At 34.5% G+C, this 14,427-nt stretch overlaps 1 protein-coding gene across 1 annotated transcript; it reads right to left on the reverse strand.

The window, feature by feature from the left end:
* Positions 1-8,121: 8,121 nt before the first annotated feature.
* Positions 8,122-12,474, reverse strand: LOC111634783 (UPF0160 protein MYG1, mitochondrial-like). The gene is made up of 3 exons (XM_023379619.1): positions 12,137-12,474; positions 9,682-9,858; positions 8,122-8,158 (listed from the first exon to the last, which is right to left on the reverse strand). The coding sequence occupies exons 1-3, from the start codon at positions 12,175-12,177 to the stop codon at positions 8,137-8,139; spliced, it is 240 nt and encodes a 79-aa protein (XP_023235387.1). The 5' UTR covers positions 12,178-12,474; the 3' UTR covers positions 8,122-8,136.
* Between the last annotated feature and the right edge of the window lie 1,953 nt (positions 12,475-14,427).

The following is a 14,427-nucleotide window of genomic DNA, read 5'->3' on the forward strand; positions in this document are numbered from 1 at the left end:
CCCGTCGTCGGAGGCTGCCAGGATCGCCTGGGTCTGTTGCGGCAGTCGTTGTAGCCATAAGGTTTTTAGAAAGTCTTCCCCTAATTTATTGTTGGCTAACTGCCTCATTTTTCTTAATAAATGTGATGGCTTTTCGTCTCCCAACGCGATATCCGAGAGTAGCGCTTTGATTCGCCTTTGTTCCGAGTCTGAGAAATCGGCGAGCAGTCTGGCCTTAAGCGTATTATAACGGTTTTCGGCCGGTGGGTTGAGGACGATGTCGCTTACGTAGTTCAAGACATCGGAGTTGAGAGCAGACACGACAGAGTAGTACTTGGTACTGTCCTTTGTGATGCCCGAAATGGCAAACTGGGCCTCTATATTAGCGAACCACAACTCTGGAGTCTTGTCCCAAAACGGAGGTAGTTTGAGGGCCACTCTGTTCACTTCTGCGGTGGGTTCGGGCTCTGCCATCTTTGTTCGGCTGCTTGACCGGCGTGGAAGAGAAAAAGAGGCCTACCTGTATTTCCGTAAATGGCGTCTGGGCTTGGGAAGGTTCGGTGTTGGGCTCCCACGTTGTCGGATCACGTTCGGCTCACCAGTGAGGGGACCGTAAATGGTTCCTCCAAATAGTCGATGTTAGTCAGGTAGCTCGATCCGATCGCATCCGCGGAGGGAATCGTCGTGGCGTCGAGTTGTATTGACCAAGGTCGAAAGAAGGATCCGAACTTCGTATTTGCTAGTTTATTTGAATATTGTAATATTCGTTTAAAAATATGTATATAGTGTCTAACTAATATTTACTTCTCGAAGCAGAAATACGTTTAAAACTAATTAACCTGACCTAGTTATCCCAACCCCACCATTCTCCTGCTGAGTCAGGAAGTAATTGTAAACTTTTAACCCCTGGTCGCAAAACACGTGCATTTATTTTCTTTGAAAGTAAACAGATGCCTTTGAGTTATAATCTGGGCATATAAAAAACGTAATTTTTAAATTTTTTAAGAACGCTTTTTTTAGTAAAATAACATTTACATATTATTTTAATGACAGAAAATCTCGTTATATTTGAGGATTTACTTTTGCTAGTGCTTACTCCCATAGATTTTCGCGTTCATGACAACATCCCGCGAACTTTGATCAACAGCTGCTAACAAGGTCAGAAAGTTGTAAACACGTGACTACACTGTCTGATTGCAGCGTCCTTTGAAATTGGTACCAGGACAAAGTTTTCGAAATCCATTCTTTATACGTTATGTTAAAAAACATCTGTTTTTGTTATATACTTGTATATATTGATAAGTTATAACAGATAACTTATAATTTGTTTATTATAACAGTAATAAACCGATCTAAAATTATGATCGTGTTTATTCCTTAGGTCAACATATGTTCAGCAGATCCATTTTGACGTTTCTATTTCGAATATTATTGGTTAGAACGGTTACATTTATGGGCCACTCAGTATAAATATAAGATGTCTGTCACATTTTTAGCAATCCAATTCTTTCTATGTGTGTTTTGTTTCAAAGAGGAAATGTCGAGTAGACTGAAAAGTTCCGATGACATAGAAGAATGTCTTTTTGATTCTGAATCAGATGATAGAGATATATATATACCTACATCATCTGATGATTCATCATCAGATGAAGCAGACATAGGCCTACAAAGCAGTAGCGCGACCGCAATCGCTGGACCTTCTGGGTACAACTGGATTGAAGATGCAGAGTTTTCTCCTCCTCTCTTTCCCTTCCAGGGGAACATATCTGGAGCAAGAGTGATTTCGGATCGAATTTCTGAACTGGATATATTTGAACTATTATTTACAGAAGAAAACATCTCTATAATTACAGAAGAAACATATCGTTATTTTGAACAGGTCAGTACAAAAAATTTACTATCTCCTAATATACGGGATTCTTGGAAAGAAACAACAACTACAGAAATGATAATATTTTTCAGACTATGCATGCTAATGGGGAATGTTAAAAAAATTCTATTCGTGACTATTGGAGTACTGATCCAAAAATTTCAACGCCGTTTTCTTCCGACACTATGTCCAGAGATAGGTTTGAGGTTCTGCTTAGAATGCTTTATTTTGTAAACAATTTAACATTAGATAAAGCAAATAGACTTTCTAAATTCGGAAACATATTAAAAAATCTCAAAGCCTCCTGGAAGTCAAATTTATATCCCTTCGAAAATGTATGTATAGACGAAACGCTTTTTCTTTGGAAGGGACGACTTTCGTTCAGACAATATACCCGGTATGTCAATGAAAATAAAATAAATTTTCGAGTATGGTACTACTCGGAGGTTCGAATATGTTCGTTGTATGGATAAGATGCTACAAAATGTGCTCTGGGATTATTTTGTGTTTTTGTGTTAATTTAAGTCGGAGGTTATTATATTTAGTGTTTTCGTATATTGGAAGACAAGGGGATCGACATAACGTCAAGTAGGACTTTTAAATTCCACCCCTTTTTAAATTTTTGCTTAAAACTGTAATTTTCGGTCATCCGGATATTGCAATTCCGATTTACCGGATTCCATTATCGGATTCTATCCGGGACTTCTATAGAACACTGGTCACCAAAATTTGGGGGTTCTAGACTTGTTATTTACTGACCTTTTACAGCTACATCCGGTCGGCGGTGAAACGCGAGTTTTAGGCTTCCGGTTGGACCTATCGAAATAATTTTCGGGTCTTTCTTTTAGTAATATCTAAGTAATTTTTTCGTAAAATTTATTTAAAATCGGACACATAGAATTTAAACTATGGCGATTCTTAAACTGAGTTCTAAAATCAACTTTCCACTGAACGTTGGTTGCCATGGCAAAAGTCATTGACTATTCCAGTTAGTTACACGGTTCTTTCGCTTTTTCTCGACTATTTCTTATTTATTATAGTACTTATTATATATTTTTGGAATCGTGGTGACACAAAGATTCCAAATATTGCATTTGTAATAGTCATGGCTGATAGTTTACCTATTACTGNCGAATTCCTAAACGAAAGGCTAGCCCACCTAAAAATGGAGTTAACACTCAACCAAAAATGACCAAACGAGGGACTTAACGTGAGAAACAAAAAATCCATGACCCCAGGGCTCCTTCCTTCTCTAAACTTTTTAAAATAAACTTGAACCAAGAAAAAAAAGACTTGAAAAAAAAACTTGATATAGTCCCTCTCTACATCTCTTTAATCACTTAAATTTTTTTTTCTCCTCCAGAATAACATCATCCACCATGCACTTAACCCTTCTGCTCCAACTTGCCTTCCTCACCTCAGGGATCTCCACTCTCCATATCAACCCACGAGAGGACCCTCATAACCTCCACAAAGGTTTGTCTTTGTACACCAAGGAAATTTCTTTATGACTACCAATTACTGGATTCTTGTTTTGGATATATCTTTTGATTCTTACGAGGAACAATTACACCTTTTAAAGCGACATATTCAATTGTTAATCTCATTAGTACAGCGAATGCGCTCTTCATCTCAAGATGACCCTACTGTTCCACGATGGTCTCTATCTGTTGATGAACTCACCTTCCTACAAACCACCCTAACAGGATATGAAGCGGATTACCGGGAATTACAAACATTAGTAACCCTTACTAACGTTACTCGAGAAAAAAGAGGCTTAATAAATGCTGGAGGCAAAATCCTCAAATATCTATTTGGAACAGCCACATCGGAAGATATTGAAAGTCTCAACGAAAAAATAGCGCAATTATCCGAAACAAACATGGAATTTACTCACTTTCTCCAGTCTCAAGCAACTTTACTCAATGATACCTTGCGAATCGCCAAGACAAATCGAAACCAAATTTATACTTTGATAAAAAAGCAAACCCTCATCGAAGAAACATTAATCCAACACCAATATCATTTAGCAGTAGAATCAGCAGTTCGATCTACCGAGTTCTCCATCAGAGAATTTCGAACTCTAATACTTGAGATCCGAAATGCCATCGAAACCTTGGAACAAGGCCGACTTAGCACTTATTTTCTCCCCAAAGAAGTGTTATTGAACACCCTCAAAGAGATACAATTACATTTACCCGAAGGATATTCCTTCTTGGAAACACCCCGACTTGAAACCATCTTCAAATATTACCAATGGACATCTATTACAGCCATAGCCTTACCAAAAATACTCCGCATTTTCGCCAAAATACCTCTCATTACTCCCACAGGATATTTTGATATCTACGAAATTGTGAGACTACCTGTATATTATCCCACTATACAATCCTTTGTTTATTATAACAATTCTTATCCAATTATTGCTTTGTCAAGAAATCGTCAATCTTATATGTTATTATCGTATCATGAATTAATGAAATGTCAAACGACTCCTGTAGCCATGTGCTCACCCAGCGTACCTATCTGGCAATCGCCAAGACAGAGCTGCGAATATTCCTTATACTTGGGAAATGAAAAATTTATTAATCAATTATGTCCTCGACGATTAATTAGGGCTTATTCTCCTATTTTCCGACGTATAGATAACCAAGGAACTTGGACTTATTCCATTCCTACTCCTATGAGCCTAACCATTAAATGTCCCTCCAACGGCAAGAAAGATCCTCCAATTACCATCTCTAAAATAAACAATACGGGTATAATAATACTTCCTGAAACTTGTGTCGGATATCTTCCCGGAATTGTTTTAACTTCGCATTTTCAAAGGAAAACTGCAATCCATCTCGAAACTACGAACCATTTTATCATTCCTCCTATCGAGAATATTATCAATGAAACAGAATTAAAAATCATCCAAACTCGACTGACACAACCTCAACTTCCCATTTTAACCTCCGAGATGCAAACAGATGCAGAGATCTTACGAGCCGACAAATCACTAACCAAAATGGAACTCGATCTGGAACAGCTTCTTACGGCTCAACCGAATTATAAACCCTCTTCCCGAGTCTCTACACCAACCGCCATTTTCATCGTGTCCGCCTTCATCGCTGTTCTTGAGATAGGAAGTATCCTCAGTGTTATTTATTTACGACTACGTCACCCTCGACCGCAACCCCGCCGCATCAGACCCACCATAGAACTGGTCCAACGCGCATCCGATTTAATCACACGAAATTCTGAAATATCTCCCCCTCCTTCGGGAGACCGCACACCCATTCTTATGTAAACAACACCTGCTATAACCATATATAATATTTAGATATAATTACCCTTTTAATATTATGTACCTGTTTTTTTTGCATCTTCTTCCTTTCTTCTTTACAGACTATTCCCTGCTGCATACACCCACCACAATGGACCCTTCTTTGGACGCCTTACTTAATTGCCCTATCTGCTATAGCCGCCTAAAAGCACCTGTCTATCAGTGCACTAATGGTCATGTTGTTTGTCCCGATTGTAGACCCCGAATTTCCCAATGTCACACGTGTCGAGAATCTCTAGGCTATATACGAAACCTTCTTACCGAACAAATTCTTCGCACTATGCAATCCCCTTGTACTTTCCACTCCTTTGGGTGCACCGAAGTACTCCCCGAGGACAGCCGCACCCAACACGAAGCAACTTGTCCTTTCCAACCTCTTCCCTGTCCTTTTCAATCCTTAAATTGTACCTGGAAAGGAGCTAGAATGCATCTCCTTTCCCACTTCCGAATAGGACACCCCCAGGTACCCATTGTATCCCAACCATCCATTTTCTTTCAAGGCGTCGATCTTCAAATACCTGAGGGCACCTGGGCCGCCGTACTCGAGTGCCATCTTCACCAATTCCTCATCACCATTACCAAAGATTCTCCTATAAACCCATCTTTTATAATCACCGTTCAGTTTCTAGACAATCCTATTTCCCATGCTAAATTTATCTACAACCTCAAATTTAAAAAAGGAGATCATACTCTCCGGTGGACCTCAGTTATCCATGAGAAATACGGAATTCCGCCATCATCCACAAACCCTTCCTCACCCTCTCTTGCAATTCCTTTCGAACTTTTACAATTTTTCGAAAGTTCTAATAGCTTTAAATTCATTCTGAACATTTCCACCGTAGATGAATAATCATAACGAACCCAGCATTTCCCAAGCTAATCAAGAATCTGCCATAACCCAGGAAGTCAATACCGAAACTCTGCGAGCAGCCCTTCGGTTCGCTCGTTCTCAACGACCAAGATCCCTTCTTCCAGTTACAGTAATTCTCCCAATCGGATATTCTGCGCCACCTCAACTGGAACAAGAGTACCAAGATGCCAATCGCCATCTTCGACCAGAACCAGACTTCATCAGCTCTAATGAATCCCTTAATTCTATAGAAGCTACTACTACTACTAATCCGCCGGAAACGATACCACATGCCTCTCGTACTCCTCTATTTCGTTCTCCTACCTCCCGCTCCACTTCCCATCCTCCCCACCAGTCCCATCCTAGAAATTCCACCTCATAACTTTTCTCCATCTGTTCACGTATAAATCATATATATTACTATACAAAATATTATAACCATGTCATAAATATTATTCGTATTATATAACCAATTTCTTTTTTTTTGTAATAAGTTTATTTTTATTAAAACATCATTTATATTTACCTTTAACCACGTGTCCGAGTGTTTTATTTTAACCGCGTAACATAAATAAAGAGAGAGAGAGTAACCTAAATTTGTAAACTAAATTTATATAAATAATAACCTATGTACTCCTATTACTACTATGTAACTTATACTCCCATTACTATTATGTAAATAGAAAAAAAAAGAGAGAGAGTAAAAGTCCAACTTATCAATGTTCTTATATCACAATCTAAAATCGAACTTGCACTTTCACGAACAAGCTCGATTTTCAAAAGGCCGGAGTGATGTGAGATAGCAAAAAGTCTTATATTTGAAATAATCTTTAATAATAACGTTTCGCGAATTACGCAACAATTGTTGTTCTTAGCTACCTGAGAAAGTCTCCCGTTACATTTTCTCGAAAGCAACATGACGCTTTCTCGTGAACTATTAACCTCTGCACGGCCGAAATCGTCCGTGAGTATCATCAGAGACGGCCGAAAAGAGTTAGTCGCTGCCTTAGTCCTCGGAGAGGAAAGCCGTCCCTTCAATTATCATCCATTAAGGAATCCGAATTAATCGCCATAGGATAAACTTGTCTGTGTGTGTGTGTGTGTGTTAGTGAATCGCCTGGATAACGAATCAGAAACCTTAAACCCATCGGAAGCTGTTATAATCCGAACAAGATCCGAACAAGACCCGAATCTATTAACAAAGGTATTTATCATCCCGCGAAGTGTATGTGCACTCTCTCTCTCCGCGAAAATTCTTCATCCAATAGATTTGTAAATAAACCCTTGTTAATTAAGTGTATCTGAGTCACTTCCAATGTTGTCTCTCGAATCGACATTAAGAATCCGTCTGACCACGTACGGAACCGCTCGCGCGACGGCGTGACGTAATCGCCGTCTCGGTTTCCATGTTTCGAGAAACACGGTGGTGTCAATCCTGACAGGGTACCAAAGAGGTGCCGACCCGAAAGGTCACATAATGGTTCCTTAGAACTGTCTAGTTCAACAAATTAAGCAGTTCTGGTTCTGCTTCCAGAAACTGTATAGAACCTTTTAAACCTTTTAAGGTCATCTGGCCTCCCCGAGAGGGAGAATGAAAAGAGGACAATTGGGAAAAGAAACTTTAGTTATCTTGCATGGTTTTTCAAGTTTTTGAATCTACTACTAATTGAAATTTGACATATGACATATCAATCAAAAAAATTTTTAATGCTCTATATCAGGGGTGCCCAGACTTTTTGCTGTAAGAGCCCTAGTTACATACCTGAAAATATTGGGAGCCACACCTAATGTTCTTGGTATAAAAATATAAAAAGAAATTTCAGAATCATAATATATTTATTTTGACAATTTTTACATATTTATTGCATTTTTGTTATTTACTCTTTGCTAGTTGAAAGTTTATGATTTTGTAATGTTTGTAATGAAATTTTAAAAAATAACAAATATTTTTTATTTATTAGTTGAGCCACAATTAAGCTCTTGAAGAGCTGCATGCAGTTCACAAGCCACAGTTTGGGCATCGTTGCTCTATATTATTACACTGTTGATTTCTGCATATGTTGTAGGAGTCATAAGTTATCTTAAGTTGTGTGCAGTAACACATTTTAATCAATGCCTAATGCTTGTTAGTCTGCAAATAAAAATATGTTGATTTATTACACTAATTAAATTCTTCCATTTGACATATAGTTGTCAAAATCAGTTAGTGACATCAAGTGTACTTCCCTCATTAGAGAACCTTTCAAATCTAAACCTAATTTCCTTTGTTCATGATAACAGAAATCTTTGTCATTACTGTGATTCTCTCTCGTGTGTAAATAAGTTTATATATAATTAATATACCAACATATTTACATGCCAGTTCAGACTGGTTCAGCAGAACTTCTAAAATACTTTTTATTCAGTCAACCAGTTGTTAAAACTGTACTTGTATTATTTGTTTTGACAATTTATTGTAAATGTCTGTATTTGAATAAGACTGACAACTTTTTAACAGCTAAATATGGACTGGTGAAACAAAAGAGAGACTATTCAACATTGCAATGGTTTAGTGCAACCTTTCATAAAAGATATATTTCAGTGCTCCTCTATTTTCAGCTGTTAGCTTTTAGTCATTAATTAATAAACTACAATAATAAATATTATAAGCATCTGATACAATAATAAATATATAATCATCTGAGGCATTTTATATTATTTTTTAATAGTTTTCAATTGTGTTAATTTGAAAACTTTTGTTAAAATAACAGAATTAATAAATTATAAAATTTAATAATTTATCACATTTCATTTGAATCTTAATAAGCTTTCAATAATATTTTCAAATATCAAAAATAAAAACATTTTTAGAAAATGAACCTGTGGACTCTGACAAGTATCTGAAGGATATCCAGAAAACCGTGGACTACATTTTGAGCCACTGCAATAGAGCAATAAGTACAAATAAGAACGCATCACTGCTGCAATTGCAAGTGCTGAGTTCTTTTTTTGTTGAAAAAGCCATATAAGCACAGTAAATAAAGATACATATGTAAAGACCAGCAATTTTGGATCAAACTCCACAATCACAAGAATTGGTTAAAGCACAATGATGTAGTCCTCATGAAGGCAGACAAATCCATAGGTGTGGTATAATTAAAAAAAAACACATTCATGGAACGATTGAATGAATACAACACCAGCACTGAATGCATATAAGTCTCATAATTTCCTTGTATCATTACAATATAAAGTCAAGAAATTTACTGCCTCTACATTAAGACATCTGCTATATTTGCAACATTCAGTCATTCCATCACCCAAAGTTCCACACACATTCACATTTGCCAAGACACACAAACCTGGCACACAGTTACATCCTGTCATCAAACAATGTTCATGTCTTTTTGTTGGCAAACAACTCCTTGCTTTCATTAGTTGCAATTTACCTCAACATTATCATTTTACCATCAACAACAACTTGCAACTATTGGAACAGTTAAAGTACCAGTACATTTCATTATATGATGAAGAATATTAAATGGATATATTATCAACAATTTGTTTATGTTGTGTTTTATTTTCACACACATCATACTAAAATAAATTTGTAAATTATAATATTTGATTTTAAAAATTAATCATGTTTATTATTAATATATTTTAAAATTTTACCTAATGATAGTGGCGTCCTTATATCTAGGAAGTAATTTCAAAAGAAAACAAGCCAATACTTCATCACAATGAAAGGTTCCATTATGAGTTCCAATTTTTATCTTTTCCATGCATAATTTCTTATTTGGTTCTGCCATTTTAATTCTATGTTGAAAACTTAAGCAAATGTTGTAAATCCTGAAAATATTTTTAAAAATTTATTAAATTATATTCAATAAGCAGAATTAAAGTAATAATGTATTTATTAAATTAAAAGAAACACCAAAGTCCTAAACTTTCAGACAACTTGCTCTTTCAAAACTAGTACTTTAATACAACTAAATCACTTTTCATATACCAAATTTGAACTTTTGTAGATTTTCAACTGACAAACAAAAATTTTGAGCAAATGAAGAGGAATTTTATGTCAGTTTTGGTTCCATACATAATAAAAGCCAAATTATTGTGAAAATTCACTCTTATTACCTGTTTAATGTTTAATCCATGGTTTTAATGTTTTATGTATTGTAACATGTTCATTGTAAAAAAGTTAAACTTTTCTATCAGATTTTATCACTTTTCTTTTTAGCTTCTCAGGAATAGAACTTTCTTTACAAGATAAGTTTCTTAAGTGAGAGTTCAGTAATTTGCATGCATATATATATATATATTTACACCCTACACAAAACATTTATAAGGCAAGAAAGGTATTGAAAAGTTTTTGGCTTTAATATGAAAATGAAATTCTACAAAACTAAAACTTATGTAATTGGTATCTCTTGATTCATTATTATTATGCCTCTTGCCAATTTTTATTGGAAAGTATACTTTCTTAAAAACTGGCCTTCAAAAAAAATTCAGAATGTAAACATCCACTATAAAGTTATGCCTTTACTTTTTGATATTCTGATATTGAATGTAATGTTTTTGTTATTTCTGATAGTTGGTTATACCAAGAGTGAAATGAATTATACTTTGATGACCACCTTGTATCAAAATGACCTTTCAAATTTGATAAAGATTCACAATGTTCTGTTGATCCAGAAAAATAATTAAGTATCTGCAGCGTGTCAAAAAATGTAGATATTTCTGCATTATGCAAGAAGCATGTACTGCAATAAAATTTAAAGAATAAGCAGAACATGGTAAAAACCTAGTATACTGTTGCAAGTTTCAACCTCAAACATCTCAATATTTACCAGCCATATTTTTTTTATTTGTGGTTTTAGGCCCTTTACCACTCTGAAAGCAGAAAAAGGCCAGAAATTACCAGCCATATTAGCACTGTCATTGTACAATTGTCCTCTACAATCTGATATTCTTAAGCCATATTTTCTTATTTTATTTAAAATTTCTTCTGCAAGTCCATTCCCAGTTTTTTCTCCCATTTCTTCAACAGTATATTTTTCATCATTAATTTTTAATTAGCACACAATTTTAGCTATTTGCTCTTGGTGGTTGATGTCTCGAATACAATCAAATGAAATACTGTATTTTGTAAAAGTATTTTGATTTTTAAAATTGCCAAAATAATATTCTCAACAGTCAAGCCCAGTGAAGAAATCAATTTGTTTTGAATAGTCTACAGTTCTTAATCACTTAATGCATTCTCTCACCATTGGCAGCAAACTTAAACTAATGCTTTTTATTATTTAATAAAATTCTTTACTCAATACTAAGAATCATTTTGCTGATTGTGCCATCTGGCACAATCAGCAAAATGATTCTTACACACATCCCATCTCCTGACACATCCCAGGCCCAAGGTACAGTGTAGGTTTCTAATCTAAAACAAATTCATTTCTCATAGAAAGCCTCTTCATATACTTCAGTCATCTGGTTCACTAAATATAAGCAAATATTCAGATGATAATGAGAATTCAATTTCAGTTTGTCTCCACTTTCGCAATAAAATACATTCTTGACTGTTTCGTCCAATTCAAACTCTACTTATGAATGCATTCCAAAAACCTACATTACCATCTGTCTGGTGCAGGCAACATATTTTAAAAATCAAAAAAAAGTTTGATTCTAGTTGATCATTGGATTATGTAGAATGCTAACAAATGCAGTTATCATCATTCCAGTCTGACCAGATATATTCAAAAGAATGTACAGTACCTACAATACATCTCATATCTCTATCTGAATTTGTAATGCATTTTGTTTTTTGTTACAGTTAGTTAATAAGTAGTTTTAGTTGCGTTATAAAAAGGAAAACATATTTTAAGAATTGCACATGAGAACGCTGAATTTTTAAGAGCATTCGGCACTTCAGGTCGTCCACAAGAGTAACATTTGGAGGGAAGTCCAAACCCCTCATTCAGAACTTCAATTTTATCCCTAATAGTTTTCGATCGTATCGGAGATAAAATTTTACACGAAATCAAAACACAATTCTTACATTTAAAACGCTATTTACCAATATTTATATTACTGTTAAATTATCACAATGTAAAACGTTTGAAACTGTTACCTCGGAGAAAAGAGTTTGATATTTCTAGAGAAACAAATCATATAATTAATCTAACACTATCAACATAACACTATACCATAGGATAACAACTTTTTATTGTAGACTGTGCCCCGGCAATATTTTCGAATCGGCTATCTCGTTAGCAAAAGAAACGTTGCCATCTCTAAAATGCCTATGCTGTCGAGGTTATGGCTAATATGCCTTACAATCAGTGCTGCCGCCTTCTTCTGCTGGAATTACCCAAGTCCTTTACGTTAGGGTAATTCCCAAGGAGGGAATTATCACATTAAGAGAGTGCATCTCCTGTAAATTTAATGTCTGGAACCGAAGTTTCGGTCTCAGAAATGTCTCTTGAACTATGTGGCAATAGTCAACAAAAAAAAACAAAAAATATGGAATTGTAAATACGAATTAATTAATTTTCAAACTTTTATAGCTAGATATTTCATAATTTTCCAGGCGAAAAATATTTATTTAAGAAAAACTAACAGCAAGTTAAAATTGTATGTGGCGCCATCTGTTATGAGATTTCATTAAAAAATAACTTTTTTTGTTATCAACTCGCGGGGGAAGGAATTTCGTCATATATATTATATAAAAACCCGCCCGTATTCGAATGGAACGTTGTGTGAAAATTTCAAAGCAATCGGTGAAGAACTTTCGGAGATTAGCTATTAGGAACAAACGGACATTACATTTTTATTTATACAGTATAGATTTCGTTCAATGATTTCATCCGTATTACTCTAAGCGGCCCCTTATTGGCAATCACTTATTATGATAAACTGCAAATCGTCCTTGCTTTATATTTTAGAAAAATTTTCATGTTATACAACAAAATTCCAGCGTACATGTTGTGATTGGAGTTTGGAGTTTCTAGAATATCAGTAATTACAGTAAAAGTAATAATTTTATTTTGGATACGTCTCTTAAAATTAGACGATAAAAGCTACGTTAAACTAGCGTATGATAAACTTTACAGATTGTGTTCAATAACAAAGGATTGCACATATAATTGGGCGTCAGCATTGCAAAATCTGTTGGATAAACTTTGTGTTTTCTTTCTATGGCTATTTCGGGGTCCTCATTTGATAGAATGAGAACCCCGAACGGTTGATAACATAGAATGTTATCAACCGTTAATTATAAAATTGTGCTGCGAAAGAAGATTGGTCTCTGTTAGAAAAGAATAAGCACTTTCAATTATATTGCAGTATTAAAACGACGTTCATGTGTAAAGATTATTTGCTTGTGGACATAAATTATTATGTTAAACAATTAATCCTTTATTTGAGATAAGTCAAAATTATATCTTAACGTATACCGTAATAGCAGAATAACAATAGATCCTGAAAAAAAATATGTAGTAACTGTACTATGCAAGTATATGAAACTTGGGAACATGTATTTCTTCATTGTGTAAAATTTAGAGATAGTAGGGAAAATATTTAATAAGGTTTAAAGATTAGAAAGATACCGTATTATTAATATATGGCGCTTTGACGTGCAACTATCAAACAAAAACTGATTATTACTCGATATTTTACTTTGTGTTATTTTGTACTTAAATTATTAACTTGTTAAATATTAATATATTATAATACTATTGATTTTGTTTTTGTAACAAATTACCGCTTGTAACAAACTAAGGTTCACACAATAAAGAATTGGTTGATTGATTGATTGATTGAATTATTGAATTTTTCATATAAATGAAGAGGGATGCAAAAGTAGGTATGTCGTTGTTGTTGTTATTGAGAACACGTGTAAAACAAAATATTTATTTTTTGCATAAATTAAATCAGAAACAAAAACACGAAAAAAAAATTTAAATAAAATAATGATAACGAGAAACATCAAATATCTGTATTATACAAACCTATGCATATTTTTGCACCATCCTTCATGTTTAAAAAATTTAATGAATATAATTTCGGACTTGAGTCTAAACTGATCTAAAATAAACACTTAATTATGCGATTTTCTCAGATAAACAGCGAGCCTGTTGCTAAAATGCTACCACTTCCAACATTTAAACATTTTTTTTTTTTTACTGTTATGTATTTCTACATGTAAGTGCAACAGAATGTGACATAGCATCACAACCTCCTAAACCTTGTGTAATACATTATTAAGAATTCTATCTGAACGTAAAACTTTTTATAAAACATATCGATATATAACTGATTTTCTTCTCCTATTAGTACAGTATACTTTATATTAATTTTAGCTTGCCTCTATTTTTACCAATATAAAGCCATATAGAGTTTAGACATAGCATTAACACAGTT

The sequence above is a fragment of the Centruroides sculpturatus genome, unplaced genomic scaffold, assembly GCF_000671375.1.
Source record: "Centruroides sculpturatus isolate CEXI.00-Female unplaced genomic scaffold, Cexi_2.0 scaffold492, whole genome shotgun sequence".
Lineage (NCBI taxonomy): Eukaryota > Metazoa > Arthropoda > Arachnida > Scorpiones > Buthidae > Centruroides > Centruroides sculpturatus.

What these genes read in the sequence shown, in the direction of transcription:
- LOC111634783 (XM_023379619.1), bottom strand. Translation starts at nt 12,177, where the DNA reads ATGATTTGTTTCTCTAGAAATATCAAACTCTTTTCTCCGAG. An exon ending in ATCAAACTCTTTTCTCCGAG is followed by an intron (nt 9,859 to 12,136) that starts GTAACAGTTTCA and finishes AAATATTTTCAG; the next exon opens with GATTTACAACATTTGCTTAA. An exon ending in AAGGACGCCACTATCATTAG is followed by an intron (nt 8,159 to 9,681) that starts GTAAAATTTTAA and finishes TTTTATTTGCAG; the next exon opens with ACTAACAAGCATTAGGCATT.